The sequence below is a fragment of the Balaenoptera ricei genome, chromosome 19 (genome assembly GCF_028023285.1).
Source record: "Balaenoptera ricei isolate mBalRic1 chromosome 19, mBalRic1.hap2, whole genome shotgun sequence".
In the NCBI taxonomy this organism is placed as follows: Eukaryota; Metazoa; Chordata; class Mammalia; order Artiodactyla; family Balaenopteridae; genus Balaenoptera; species Balaenoptera ricei.
Genome location: NC_082657.1, coordinates 59,587,548 through 59,601,422, shown reverse-complemented (window position 1 = coordinate 59,601,422; position 13,875 = coordinate 59,587,548). Strand labels below are relative to the sequence as shown.

The following is a 13,875-nucleotide window of genomic DNA, read 5'->3' as shown; positions in this document are numbered from 1 at the left end:
TTAAATGTCCATCAACAGAAGAATGGATAAAGAAGATGTGGTACATGTATACAATGGAATATTACTCAACCATAAAAAGGAATGAAATTGGGTCATTTGTCGAGACGTGGATGGACCTTGAGATTGTCATACAGAATGAAGTAAGTCAGAAAGAGAAAAACAAATATTGTGTAATAATGCATATATGTGGAATCTGAAAAAAATGGTATAGACGATCTTATTTACAAAGCAGAAACAGAGCCACAGAAGGAGAGAACAAACATACAGATATCAAGGGGGAAAAGGGGGTGGGATGAATTGGGAGATTGGGATTGACACATATACACTATTGATACTATGTATAAAATAGATAACTAATGCAAACCTACTGTATAGCACAGGGAACTCTACTCAGTGCTCTGTGGTGACCTAAAAGGGAAGGAAATCCAAAAAAGAGGTGATATATGTATAATTATAGCTGATTTGCTTTGCTGTACAGTAGAAACTAACACAACATTGTAAAGCAACTATACTCCAATAAAAATTTTAAAAATAAATAAATAAAAGTAATGGATTCAGGCAAGGATCACCAACAGAAAATGAGAAACAGGCTATTGACATAGCCTTAACGCAACTCATCATAAAATACCAATTGATTACAATGGGGAAACAGTAACTTTATAGAAGAGAAACCTGGCCAGTAGGAGTGGAGAATTCAAGCACAGAAATCAGGCAGACCCAGGTCCGAATTCCTGGGCAAGCTGCGTGGGCCTGGGCAAGTTACTTCACTTTCCAAGGCTCAGATTCCTGCAGGGATTTTTGTAAGGATTCAAAGTAATGTGGTGCATCCACAGATGTTCAGTGGAACATTGTTCTAAAAATTAAAGATGGGAAACTACCTAAATGCCCATCAGTTGGGGAGGGAGGTTAAATAAAAATGCCTACACAGCCATTAGAAAAGAATGTGCTGCTATTTACAATAGCCAAGACATGGAAACAACCTAAATGTCCATCGACAGATGAATGGATAAAGAAGATCTGGTACATATATACAATGGAATATTACTCACTCATAAAAAGGAATGAAATTGGGTCATTTGTAGAGACGTGGATGGACCTAGAGACTGTCATACAGAGTGAAGTAAGTCAGAAAGAGAAAAACAAATATCATATATTAACACATATATGTGGAATCTAGAAAAATGGTACAGATGAACTGGTTTGCAGGGCAGAAATAGAGACACAGATGTAGAGAACAAATGTATGGACACCAAGGAGGGAAAGCGGGGGAGGGGGTGGTGGGATGAACTGGGAGATTGGGATTGACATATATACACTAACATGTATAAAATAGATAACTAATAAAAAAAAAGAATGAAATAATGTCATTTGCAGCAACATGGATGGACCTAGAGATTATCATACTAAGCGAAACAAGTCACAGAGAAAGACAAATACCATATGATATCACTTATATGTGCAATCTAAAATATGGCACAAATGAACCTATCTACGAAACAGAAAGACTCACAGACATAGAGAACAGACTTGTGGTTGCCAAGGGCAAGGCGAGGGGGAGACGGAGGGGTGGAGAAGGGATGGAGTGGGAGTTTGGGATTAGCAGAGGCAAACTATTACATAATAGGACGGATAAACAACAAGGTCCTACTGTAGAGCACAGGGAACTACATTCAATATGCTGTGATAAACCACAATGGAAAAGAATATGAAAAAGAATACATAAGTGTATAACTGAATCACTTTGCTGTACAGAAGAAATTAACACAATATTGTAAATCAGCTATACTTCAATCACATTTAAAAAAGAAAAGAATGTGTTTGATTGGGATGTATTGCAGGGATGTGGGGAGAGTGGAGGAGCTGCTGACGGTGTGTGCAGTAGGACCCTATGTACGTAAAAAAAAATAATAGACTTATGTTGTTGTATATAAATAATAGTAGTTACTCTGACCAGGTGCTGTCCTGAGTACTCCATGCGTATTGAACCATTCCACTCCATAACATATCTCTGACGTGTGTACACTTGACCCCACTGGAGAGAAAACAGAGGCACTGGAAATATTAAGAAATTTGCTTAACATCTTCTGCTGGCTGCGGAACTGGACTTTGCAGCCAGGTAGCTGGTGCTGCAGACTCCAGTGTTCCTAACCACAGCCTCTCTAGAACTGCACAGAAAGGGGGCCAGGACCGCCCAAGCAAACGGTAATCTGATTACTGCAAACTGATTAGTTGGCAAACGGTACCTCCTTCCTCCCGCCACCAAGGAGGAAAGTGAAAGCAAAGAAGTGGGGCAGTGAAGGAGGAATCTCGGACTCTGCAAACTTTTACTGTGGTTTATGAAAAAACAAACAAACAAAAACTAAGACAAGTTTCAAAAGGGAAAAGAACAAAGGACAAAGAGGGAGGCAAATAAAGAAAAAAAAAAAAACATGCAGCGTTCCTGGTTCATAAAAGACAGCTGAAAAATAGCAGCTAACATTAGCCTAATTCAGTGGTCAATGAAGGTGAAACTGTCACTCAAATTTCAATACGCTGGTACTTGGGGGAGGGAGGGGCAGAGAGAGGGGCGGCCCAGTGGGTTGATTTCTGAAACCGGAGATGAGGTGCTGCTGAATGAGACGAGCGACAGGCAGGATCCCCCAGGCAGAGAGGCACCTCCCAGATCAGAGGAGGGAGGCCATGTTCCAGGGCGTGCATGACATGTGGCACATGGAAACAATTAAAATGAGAACGTGTAGCTTGAGTGCAAATCTCAGTTCTACAAGTCCCTGCCACCTCCTCCAGGAAGTCTCCCTGGATTGCAGCAGTAGCGTCCCCACAGGTGACAGGCATACACAGGCTGTATCCAACTCCTTTCTTACATGCACTGCTTTCCTTCATGGGACCTATCTCACTTTGTAATTATATGCTCACTATATAATTACTTGATGACTTACCCACCAGACTATAAGCTCCACTCAGTAGACGGGTGTTTTACTCACTGAAGGGGTCTGGCCTCAGGAGGACAGATGTCACAGGGATGGCGAAGCAGTGGTTCTCAAACTCACTGAACATCAGAACCACCCGAGGGCTGGTTACAACTCAGACTCCTGGGCCGCAGACCACATGTGAGGAAGAGCTGATCTAAAGAAGCCACAAAAGTATGTGAGGGTCAGAAGGCTGTGCGGAGCCTGAAAAGGAGGAAACCAGATGGCGAGAACTTTCCGGCATCTCCGACTACAGACCTCACACAAAGGTGCCCACCAGGCCGGCTCGGCAGATGTGCTCAGGAGGGCGCGTGCTGCGTGCAACGCCCTGCCGGCGCTGACCTGAGATTCTCAGTCATTTTTCACGACGGGACCCCACACTTCCGTTTTGCAAATTATGTAGCTGGTCCTGCCCCCATCACTGAGCACCTCCCTGGGCATGGAGCTGGGCACTCGACCCGAGGCCAGAGAACGAACAAGACAGTGATGATTCCTAATAAAACCCGTCGTCACGTTTTGAACTAGGCATTGGGCAGCGTTTTAAACCATTCTCTCATTTATTCTGTTTTGTTTTTAAAATTTTTTGGCTGTGCCTCGTGGCATGCGGGATCTCAGTTCCCTGACTAGGGATGGAACCCGTGCCGCCTGCAGTGGAAGCGCAGAGTCTTAACCACTGGACCGCCAGGAAGTCCCTCTCATTTATCCTTGTTTTGTTACTACAGTCATACTCGTGTGAGTATCTGCATACATCACCTAATCTAACCTTCACAAAGAGTCAGGGAACGGCACCCATGGGGAACCTCGAAGCCACTATGGGCACACCCCCACTATCAGACAAAGACATTCTGATGTGGAGAGATGAAGTTAAGTTTGCCCAAACTCACGTAGCCATAGTGATGGAACCTGGGCTCCACCTCTGGGCTTCTGGCCCCAGTCCCTGCCCTAAACCAAGACCTCCTGGTTAGGAGCAATCTTCTAGGCCAATATTCTTTCCTCCATACCCACAAGGTCCCCCAGATTCAGTGTTACTGGAGGGGCACAGACCGGAGGATCCTGAGATGTACACGGGGTGATCCTGTGTGTCAGCTGTAAATCTACCAGAGCCTGACCACAGTAGTCCGGTTTCAGTGGTTTGAAATATAAAGAATAATTATGGGTAGTGCCTGACTTTATTCCAGATGTTTCAAGTCTCTCTTACCCCGGGGACTCCAGAATCATGAACTTTGAGCACGTCTTCCTTGGCATGTACTTGAGTTTCAAGTTGGGTCAGACACGTGCTCTGCTGGGCTCTGCTCCCTGCCCACGGGAAGTTCACGGGGAAGACGAGCTGGAAGAACACAGGCCATTTCCAGGGATTGGGGCACAAATTTTGGGTGGGGTTGATCAACACAACTTTAGGAGTGTCTGCAACCTCCACAGAAGGTTACATATTTCCCCAGTGTGACCCACAGCTTTCCCCCCACCCCAAATACCCATCCAGATATTTTCTGCAAGGAACATAGTATTACAGGCTGAATTGTGTTCCCCCCAAATGCCTCTGCTGAAGTCCTAACCCCCAGCACCTCAGACTGTGACTGTATTTGGAGACAGGGTCTTTGAAGAGGTGATTAAGTTAAAATGAGGTCATTAGGATGGGCTCGAATCCGATGTGACTGGTGTCCTTGTAGGAAGAGATTAGGACACAGAGGAAAGACCAGGTGAGGACACGGGGAGAAGACGGCCGTCTGCACGCTGGCTAGTCCCCTCCCCTTAGGAGCTTGGGGATCTAGGATCTGTTATCCTTAATAATAAGGCTCATGACATTGGACTGGGGCAGGGTTTCTAATAGGGCATCTTCAGACGTATTCTCAAGAGTCCACAAGTTTTCTGAGATCTTCCAAACTTTGAATATGTGTTTTAATAATTAGCCTAATATAATATATAATATAGACCTTCGGGTGGCCAGTTTATAACGAAGAGCTGTGATGTGACCCTAGCGCCACATGTGCATCTATGCCAACGATCAGGTGACACACTGAAGGGATGCAAGTTTCTCAGGGGCTCAGAGAGAAGAACCAGCAGGAGAACGGAGCCATCGCACAGCAGGCGGTGGTGACGTCGGCGCATCAGCTTTAAAACGTCTCACTTTTGAAGAGTGTCGTCTTGTTGCCAGCGAGGCCATACACAAACCCAGTCTTTGCACACAACTACCTGCCACAGGTGATGTGCAGCAAGTATGGTCACCACACACAGTGAAGAAACATCCCTTCCACAATGCCTGGCACTCACCTTATCTTCAAGTGAGCCAGCCAGTTCTACGGTTATCAAATGAGAGCCTTTCAAACTGGCATTCACGGGCTGCTTGCTGGCAGTTGGGGCGAAGTATGATGCGGGTGGTCCTAATCTAGCAAACACATTCTTGATCACTTTAAATGCCATTTTCTACATATGCATGTAATTAGACATCCCCAGTATGAGCCTTATCAAGATCAAAATTCAAGAGAGTCTAAATAAAGACTGGACCTCAGGACTAATAAAAACACTAACACAAGGAGACAGCTGTGCAGCAGACTTTGTGCCAGGTGTGGTTCTGCCATTTAAGGAACTACTTCTTTCTACCATTGTGGTCGGCAGGCTCTAAGACACCCCCGATCACCCTGCCTCCACTTAAGGACATCCTCGTGTAATCCCCATCCCTTGAGACCCAGCTAGACCTAGACTCCTTCCAATGAACAGAACATGCCACAAGTGAGGAGACATCACTTCCAAGACTGCGTTATAAAAAGCATCACTCTTCCTTGGGGAAGCCAGCTGCTGAGCCATGAGGCGGCCCCGAGGCTGCCCCCTGGAGAGGCCCATGTAAGCCAGGGCCAGAGACCCGCCAACAGTCACAAGAGGGAGCTTGGAAGGGGACTCTCTCCCCTTCCACCCAGAGAGCCTTCAGATGAGACCACAGCTCTGGCGAGAGCTGGACGGCCACCTCACGAGAGACCTGGAGCATCCCCCGGATCTGCGACCCAAAGAAACTGGGAGAGAATCAACATTTGTTGTTTTCAGCTGCTGCGTTTGGGAGTGATCTGTTACACAGCAATCCACAACGAACACAATCATTCGACGTCACTGGTTGACTTTTAACGATACATCACCAGTCACGTCAAAATGCAGTTGCTACATGTGTACTTCATAATATTATTATAAATGTAGTTCGCTTTTATTGAGTTATAAGCACATGGCTATGTTTGGTGCAAATTTTAGGCTTCTACTTAGTTAAGTCACATTTTGATACAAATAATTTAAGACAACACTGGGGGCTTCCAATACATTTCTTCAAGATGACATATAATGGGCTTCCCTGGTGGCACAGTGGTTAAGAATCCGCCTGCCAAGGCAGGGGACACGGGTTCGAGCCCTGGTCCGGGGAGATCCCACATGCCGCAGAGCAACTAAGCCCATGCGCCACAGCTACTGAGCCTGCGCTCTAGAGCCCGCGAGCCACAATTACTGAAGCCCGCGCGCCTAGAGCCCGTGCTCCGCAACAAGAGAATATTGAGTAGCCTGCGCACTGCACCGAAGAGTAGCCCCCGCTCGCCACAACTAGAGAAAGCCCGCGAGCAGCAACAAAGACCCAATAGAGCCAAAAAATAAAAATAAATAAAAACAAAATAAAAATGATGACATATATTGCTACATTTTGAGAGACACCAATGATGTGTGTGTGTGTGTGTGTGTGTGTGTAAATCTCAGAACTCCTCTTCCTGCAACCCAAGTGTGATCTCTTAAAAACGCAAATCTGACTGTGTCTGCTCTGTTTACTGCGTTCCTCGTGTTCGGCACATCTTTGAATAAATGAATGACTATCATGCCCCAACGTAAAACCTTTCGGTGATTCCCTGTTGCTCTATGGATGGAGACCAAACTCTTTACAAGGCCCAGAGGCTCTGTGTGGTCCACCTCGCCAGCCTCAACCTCTCCCACTAACCCTCGCACCTCACTCCCTTCTGCCTAGAACTCTCCATCAACTCCGCCCTTCCCACTCCCCCTAGTCTTTGCCATTCCTATGAGTCTTAAACATCCCTTCTCATTAAACAGTCAACTATGATCTGTAGTTTGGGACCCATCTCTGCCCACCAGACAGGGTACCACGAGGGCACAGAGTGTGTGCATCTTTTTCTCCACCCCATCCCTGGCGTGCAGCACCAGCCTAACATGGGGTAGATGCTCCATGAATCTGGGCTGGATGAATAACCAAGACACAGGTCTGCTGGAACCCAGCCTTCACCCCGCAGAGCCCCAGGAAGACGGATCAGTTCACAACGGGGAAGGCGGCACAGCGTGGAGCCGTGCCAGTCTCGGTTAAGAGACGGGAGCCCAAGGGCTTCCCTGGTGGCGCAGTGGTTGGGAGTCTGCCTGCCAATGCAGGGGACACGGGTTCGAGCCCTGGTCTGGGAGGATCCCACATGCCGCGGAGCGACTGGGCCCGTGAGCCACAATTGCTGAGCCTGCGCGTCTGGAGCCTGTGCTCCGCAGCAAGAGAGGCCGCGATGGTGGGAGGCCCGCGCGCCGCGATGAAGGGTGGCCCCCGCTTGCCGCAACTAGAGAAAGCCCTCGCACAGAAACAAGGACCCAACACAGCCATAAATAAATAAATGAATGAATGAATGAATGAATGAATGAATGAATGAGACGGGAGCCCTGAGGGTCAAAGATAACTTCCTGAGTTGGTACCGAGTCATCTGGGAAGCAGGAATTTCTGGTCCAACATTTTCCTTGTCCAAAGCTCAGATCAGCAGAGAGAGCTTTTTTTCCAGTAATGAAAGGGGGTCTCCCATACACTTTTCTTGTCATGACACTGGAAATGCAGCAAGAATGAACCGTCTGCGGAGCCATAAGAACTGTGCTGATTCAGCCTCGAATGCTCCTAACGCTGGGTCCTCCCCCATCCCTGTCTCAACCACCTACGTCCCCTGCCCAGTCACTCTGCCATTTAAGACCGTTGGATCTTAAATCAAACTTCTCCAGGCGTCTCTCCTGACTGCCAGCCTCCCCCATGAACTCTGTTTTGGAGACAACTGTATCCTTACCACCTGGCCGACCTGACAGCCTCAGCGGCCTCATCTAACACACCGGTACAATAACACAACTCACCTGGGGGTGAAGAGACACAGCAAGTTCTCAATACTAATTAGTACTATAACTGAGGTGACTCAGCAAAGTGGCGGGGAGGTTCAGAGCCTGCCCAGGACACCACCTGCAACAAGGGCTCAGGAAAGAGTTATGACTATTATGGAAATGACCCCGGTAAGCAAACTTTGCTTCTTTTTCAAATGTTTCTGAGCCAAAAAAAAAAAAAAAGAGTTCAAATTGGAGGATGTAAGTGTGAGAGCAAAGACTGTCAGCTGAGGTGGCAGGAAACAGGTCACCTGGCCCGGCCGGTCTCCTCCCTCATCACACTCCCCATTTACCTTTATTTCAATTTCCTGGGTTTGATGAACTGCCTTTAAAGACAGGATACTGTTTCTCCGCCAGCCTTGGCGGCTGGCTGCCTGGATCTCCTGTCTCGCTCCACGGCCACACTGCCAAGTCGTCACACACCCTTCGGGGTGCAGCTGAGACCATCCCGACCACAGCAGGTGGGCAAGCCCCCGCCACCGCATACCTATAGACAGGTTGAAGACCTGTCCCACTCTCGAGGGCCCCTCTGGGGGCATGAAGCCCACTTTGGTGCAGAGATCAAATTCGCCCCAGCATCTCTATTCATGATACGTCATCCCCATACCTGGCACACCTGGATACTTGGCAAACCTGGACATCCCATAAAATCTGACTGTAAGCAACTACATCAGGAGTGTTTGAAAGATATCTAGCTTGATGCAAAAATCAAAAGATGGAAAGAAAAAAAAATAGACAAAGTAACACAGAACAGGCAACCATGTTGGCAAACTAACTTCAAACTCCTTCAACAGAATGAATTATGTGGCACATAGGGAGAGAAATGGATTTCGGCAAAATAATGGAACTCTGTATCCAATCCATGGTTAACACACATGTCGCTTCAGAATAATAGAGATTATCTGAGAACTGCTAGTTACACAGCCCTGTGGTCTACCACCCTAGCACCAGAATTCTCACGTTAGCATCCATTTATAAAATACTCGTTTTTTAAATGCACAAATACTAAGACCCACACAACCAAAATGTTTTGACTGTTGTCAAGTTTTTCCAGCTGACCTCTTTCATTAAAAAGTAAATTTAACTTGGAGGTTTCCCTTCAGCCGTGGAAAGACCACGAGCACCTCCAGAGGACCACTTCAGGAATTTTATTTTTGAATGACCGATTACATTTTAAAAAGTGCAGTGACCCAGAGATGCTTTTGCAGAAATTCCATGCTCTCTGCTCTTGTATCACGCAGTGAGTTCTGCTTACAAGCTACGGAGAAAGTTGGGGGTCACCCCTTGACCCTGCTTCGTCTCTGGGTCCTCCACATGGAAGGAAGGGCTTTTGGGGACAGCTCTGTCAGTTTCTCTGCTGGTAAAAACTCCCCTGGCCCTAAAACCCTGTTGGCTTATCCTAAAGGGTCCCCTGGAGGCTGCAAAGTCAACACACAAATCTGAGTGGTTTTTTTTAAAGTGTCTCTGGAGATGTGGGAAACAAAGGTGGGAGGCATGGCCACTCTTACCCTGATTTCCACCATTATTGCTACTATTCATGCTAAAACATTTGCACAACAGTTTTTGTTTTTTACCTCGCTCTAATCCCCCCGCCCCGTTCAAGTCACTTTAAAAAAATCCGGATAGCAGCCTGGTGTGGAAACCCGGTAATTTAAATTTTCTGGAGTCAGAGAAACCAAAGTTAGGTTCCTAGCTGGGTCATTTGCTAGCTGCGTGTCCCTTAAGGGACATATTTCCCCTGTCTCGGCCTCAGTTTCGAGTCCGCAAAATGGGCTGGCAGGCGAGGGTTAAAAGGCGAGCGCCGGGCCCAGAACAGAAACGAGAGCTGGCGTTGCTATGAAGACGCCTTCTTTCTAGAACCAGGGGAAGGCGGGCGAGCTGGAGGAGCGCAGCCCGCAGCGCGCGGACGGGCTCTTGGGGTGGGACGGGGTGGGGGGGGTCGGGTCTCATGCCCCGCGCCCGGACTCACCAAGGTTTCCAACTCGCCCCTCTCCAGCAGCTGGTACTGGTGGCCCGCGCCCGAGAAGGCGAGTTTCTTCAGAAACTTGGAGAAGCGTCCCTCGACCATGGTGAGCGGGCGGAGGCCCCTCGCCCAGCCTCCCGTCCCGCCGGCGGCCGCCCCTGCCTGAGTCCCTCGGTCTCAGGCGTGGCCGGGGCTGGCTGCGCGCGCCCAAGCCTCCCGGGCCAGGCCCAGGTTACCAGGTAGCCGTCTACCTGCCCGCCGCAGCTGAGGCCCCGCCCCCGAGGCGGAGCTGCGCCCTCGGCGCACCCGGCCCCGCCCCGCCCCGCCCGGCGAGCCCGCCCGAGACTTTCTCGCCCTTAGGGGCCGCGGCGGCCGGGGAAGGCCCGGGGGCTGCAGAGGCGCCTCAGAGCTTGGGCTGTTTCCCAAACTTGCCAGATGATGAGATGCATCTGGAGCGGGGCGGGGGGGTGCGGAATGGGTTGGCGATGAGCAATAAATGCTTGTTTAAAATGTAGATTTCCACACCCCTCCCTACCCTGAGTCACTGGGTCTCCAGAGGGCCGGGAAGCTGGACTTTACCGAGCACCCAGGTGCTTCTCATGGGGAACCACGTGTGGTCAACTAAGGTGTTGGGAGCACGATTAACGGGAGCTGAGTCAGACTCCTGCAGCTGCTGCGAGGCTCGGGACCAGCCACGTGGCCTCTCTGAGCCGCGGTTCCCAGTTTGTTATTGAAGGAGGAGAAAGCTGAGACCTCACCTCGGCCCTGGGGGTGAATCCCAGGAGCTGGAGAGTTTGAGGACCCCTCTGGGCTCCGCCTGGTGCTGCATGATGTCTGAGCTCTCTTTCCTCACCTGCAGAATGGGCTCCTGGCGCTCACTAATCGTGGGGCTTGGGGCAGGTTTCTAAAATGTTCAGAGCCTTAGTTTACCGATCTGTAAAACGGCCACCATGATTGCACTTCCTTCCCAGTGAAGTTGAGGGGATTTGATGGACCGTGTTATGTAGGAAGAGCTCAGGGCAGGGCTTGGCAGTGTGTGTGTGGGGCATATTCACCATCATCCTCGTCATCATCACAGGGAAGTCACTAGGCTCCGATGGCTCCCAAAGTATGTGGGTGAATGTGCAGTGTAGGCAGTTCCCAGACTCCAAGTGGAAATATTGGAATGTGTAAGGGCTTTGGCTTCACGTGGGACTGGAATCCAGAACAAGACCCACCTCTTAGTAGGGAGGTGGCTTTAGAGAAGGCTGTGCCACTCTTCTGTGCCTCAGTTTTCTCATCTGTCGAGTGGGGTTACTTAAGGACTATAGGACAGGGCATGTGTATATGTCCATTAAACTGTGCTGCCCCTTTGGAGCAAAGGTGTGCCACTTACCCCACCTGCCCCCCAGGGGGTGGCCACCTCAGCCCCACTCAAGCTGATAGGTTTTAGAGACCCTTCCTGTTTCTCCTGCCTCATCCCCCCTTTGCAGAAACCATGCTGCTTGGTTCCAGCAAAGGCCCAGAAGTGATGGAAAGAGCAAAACACTGGTGTGACTCAAATTTGAATCCCAGGCCTGTTCCTTTCAGATGTGTGACCTCGGGCAACTTTCACCACCTGTTTCCACCTCGGTTTACTCACCCACAAAATGGGGATAACGCTACCTATCCGTCTGAATCAGGGTCCCAGCAAAAAACAGATGGTGCCTCACACTGAGTGCTTTGGGGAAAGTTTGATAAACACACTATTTGTGAGCAGGGGGTGATGTGTTGGGCAAATGCCTTTCCCTTGAAAGCCCCACCTGTGCTCCAGCTCAGAGTTGTCAAGAATTTGTGGCTCATGTATGAGAATGCCCAGGGCATTCAGGAAGTAAATTCTGGGTAGTGGATATTGTGCAACACTCAGACCTGCTGGGATGAAAAAAAAAAAAAAAAAAAAGGAGTGAATCACAGCGAAAGCAGTTTATGAGACCAGCTTTGTGACTGGGATGGCTGAATGGGCATTGTTAGGCTTAAGTTTGCTTAATTTTTGTCTTTGCTGCATAGTGATCAGAAAATGCAGCCTGCACGCAGGTCTACTACCTTTCCTTAATTTATTGAGACTTTGTGCCTGGTTTGTATGCAGTTTTTGTAAATATTTCAATCCCACTAAGGCAAGTTGGTATATTCTTTGAACGAGTATTGGTAAGCTGTACTTTCTTTGTAAATTAGTTCTGTATTTATTCACTGTAACTTTATGACTCCATTGTTCATGTCTTTATTTCTGACTACCTGATCTGACACAGGAAGAAAAGGAAGAGTTTGAAATTTCCCAGTTCAATTGCTTTCCTGTCCATTTTGCCCTTTTGCCTTCAGCCTGCTGAATTCTCGGGTCCACTCTCAAGGAATTAACTCAGACAAGACAGTTGCTGGGAAACTTTCCGAGGTTGGCCGCTCTGGGAGCGAGCGATTGATCCTGATGTTCTGGCCTGACCTTGAGAGTCAAGGGCACGACTCAGCCCAAAGCATCCAGCCTTTCCTGAAGTATCGGCTCTGGGCATCTTGAACAATGAGGTCACACTCTTCAAGGCCCATTCACTCTCTGTATGAAAGTGGTGTCATTTCATGAACCATAAGTTATCTCCCCAAAACACACCCTGTTGGGAAGCCTCAATGCAATCCCCAGGCACCTGAAATGTACTTGCTAATAAACGTCACTGGCAAATTACAAGGTTGGAATTTGAAAACATCCTTTTCAGAAGGGGTATAGAATACAAAGGAGATATATATATATAAGTTTTAGGACTTAGTTTGAAGTTGTCACGCCTTACCTAGACCCTCAATTCTGTTTGTTTTTTAATGGCTGAGCATACAAGTGATAATATAATCATTTTACAGATGAAGAAATTAGAGAAGTAAAGCCACTTTCATTCCTTCAGCAAATATTTTTAAGCACCTGCCATGTGGCCGTGGAGACCAGCCCCTGCTACAACAGACTCTATTCCCCCTGTCTTGTATCTTATCTCCTAGTGGGTGTGATAAGGTGCAAACAAATCCACCTGTAATGCAGTGTCAGGCAGTGAATGTAGTGGGTTGAGTAATGGGCCCCCCAAAAGCATTCGTCCATGTCCGAATCCCCAGAAGCTGTGTAATGTAACCTGATTTGGGAAAATAGTCTTTGAAGACATAATTAAGGATCTCACGATCATCCTGGATTAGCTGGGTGAGCCCTAAACCCAAGGACTGGTGTCCTTCTAAGAGACAGAAGAGGAGAGACACAGACACAGAGGAGAGGCTACATGAAGATGGCGGCACAGATGGGAGGGATGCGGCCACAAGCCAAGGACCACCCGGAGCCACCCAAAGCCGGAAGAGGTAAGGAAGGATCCCCCCCACCCCTCCCCAGAGACTTCCGAGGGAGCATGGCTCTACCAACACCTTGATTTCAGACTTCTGGCTTCCAGACTGTGGGAGAATTCATGTTGCTTCAAGCCACCTGGTTTGTGGTCATTTGTTGTGGCCGCCCCAGGAAACTAGCAGAGTGAGCAACGCTATGAAGACAAGGATGGAGAGTGGGGACCGGAGAGTCGCTTGAGCAGTCAGGAGAGGTGACATTCAAGCAGAGGCCTGAACGAGGTGAGAAGTGACGCTTGTGGATATCTTGAGGGGGGGGGCAGTATTCCAAGCAGAGGGAAGGGACGGGACCAAGGCCCCAGGCGAAAGTGTGCTTAGCTCGTGTCACCATCGTGAGACCTGCTTATGTGAAATGACTCACACATTTGCACCCAAACTCTGGCCACGCTCACCCCACGCCCACACAGAGCCTTATTCCAGGCACTC

The 13,875-nt window shown here is 48.6% G+C and overlaps 1 protein-coding gene across 2 annotated transcripts in view; it reads right to left on the bottom strand.

Annotated features, from left to right (window-relative positions):
* The window catches only part of ATP2C2 (ATPase secretory pathway Ca2+ transporting 2), an 81,228-nt gene extending 70,900 nt beyond the window's left edge, over positions 1-10,328 (bottom strand). For both annotated transcript variants that reach the window (XM_059905268.1, XM_059905267.1), the window contains exon 1: positions 10,084-10,328. In XM_059905268.1, the coding sequence (XP_059761251.1) occupies positions 10,084-10,182 (99 nt within the window). In that variant the 5' untranslated portion in view covers positions 10,183-10,328. The remainder of the gene's footprint in view (positions 1-10,083) is intronic.
* Positions 10,329-13,875: the final 3,547 nt, after the last annotated feature.